Below are 919 nucleotides of genomic sequence, written 5' to 3' on the forward strand. Positions count from 1 at the left end.
CTCTCATCAACATCCAGTGGCGGATTTGAGAGGGGGGGAGGTAGAAGAGTCATACCCCCCGTTGTAAACAGTATTTGTATTAAAAGTCAGTAAAACTCAGTTTTTGCACAGTAAAAGAACCATTTCGTATCAAAAAAATTCGCCAGTCTAACTGTGGCCACATTACCACCAATCTTGGCCCTTCCCCGTCAAAATTTGAAAAAAAAATAAAAATTTAAACATTTTAAAAATGTTGCCTCCCCTCCCGTCAAAGTTGTCCAGATCCGCCACTGTCGACATCTTCTTATTAAAAATGACCTGTCACAATCACAGGATAGTATTTATTATCTTTTTTTATTTGTCCGGGTCATTTCATTTCACTTAGTTTTGATCTTGAGATTTCATAATTGGAAAGAAGTTACAAGAAAAAACTTGACAACAAATTTATTTCATTATCAGTAATTTTCGAAACGTATTCCTCATTTAATGATGAAAAGTGATTTTACTGCCGGTACCCACACACCTGGTTGTCTCGACTAGAAACAAAACACGTCTGTCTCTTAAATACTGTGAATAGGTATCATTTATTCTAAGCAATTGATACTTTTAAACTTTTTATTGACTCGCACGGTGAAATTTAATTTGAAATTTCATTTTAAACTAATTTAAAATGTATTTTGTAAAAATTAAATAAAAAACAACTAACCTTAGTGTGTTTTTCAAATATTTTCTTAAGTATTTTATTTCAACTTCGAAAAAAAACAAATCAACGAAAAGTTGGTTATTTCAGTTTAGAAATGGTTTTTTTTATTACAATATTCCCTGTAAATTAATTTAGAAATGATTTGACTTTACTATTTGCATGCTCGTGCAAACGCTCACAATCGAATCATTTACTGCAATTCTACAAATGCAAACAACGCTGTGAGACTTGCATAGG

The 919-nt window shown here is 32.0% G+C and overlaps 1 protein-coding gene across 1 annotated transcript in view; it reads left to right on the forward strand.

Moving 5' to 3' along the window:
- Positions 1 to 229: 229 nt before the first annotated feature.
- Positions 230 to 919, forward strand: part of HELRODRAFT_169039 (hypothetical protein) — a gene marked incomplete at both ends in the record, with an annotated part of 9610 nt that continues 8920 nt past the window's right edge. The window contains one exon of the mRNA XM_009014873.1: positions 230 to 345. Coding sequence (XP_009013121.1) covers positions 230 to 345 — 116 coding nt within the window. The remainder of the gene's footprint in view (positions 346 to 919) is intronic.

This window comes from Helobdella robusta, assembly GCF_000326865.2.
Source record: "Helobdella robusta unplaced genomic scaffold HELROscaffold_14, whole genome shotgun sequence".
Taxonomy (NCBI): domain Eukaryota; kingdom Metazoa; phylum Annelida; class Clitellata; order Rhynchobdellida; family Glossiphoniidae; genus Helobdella; species Helobdella robusta.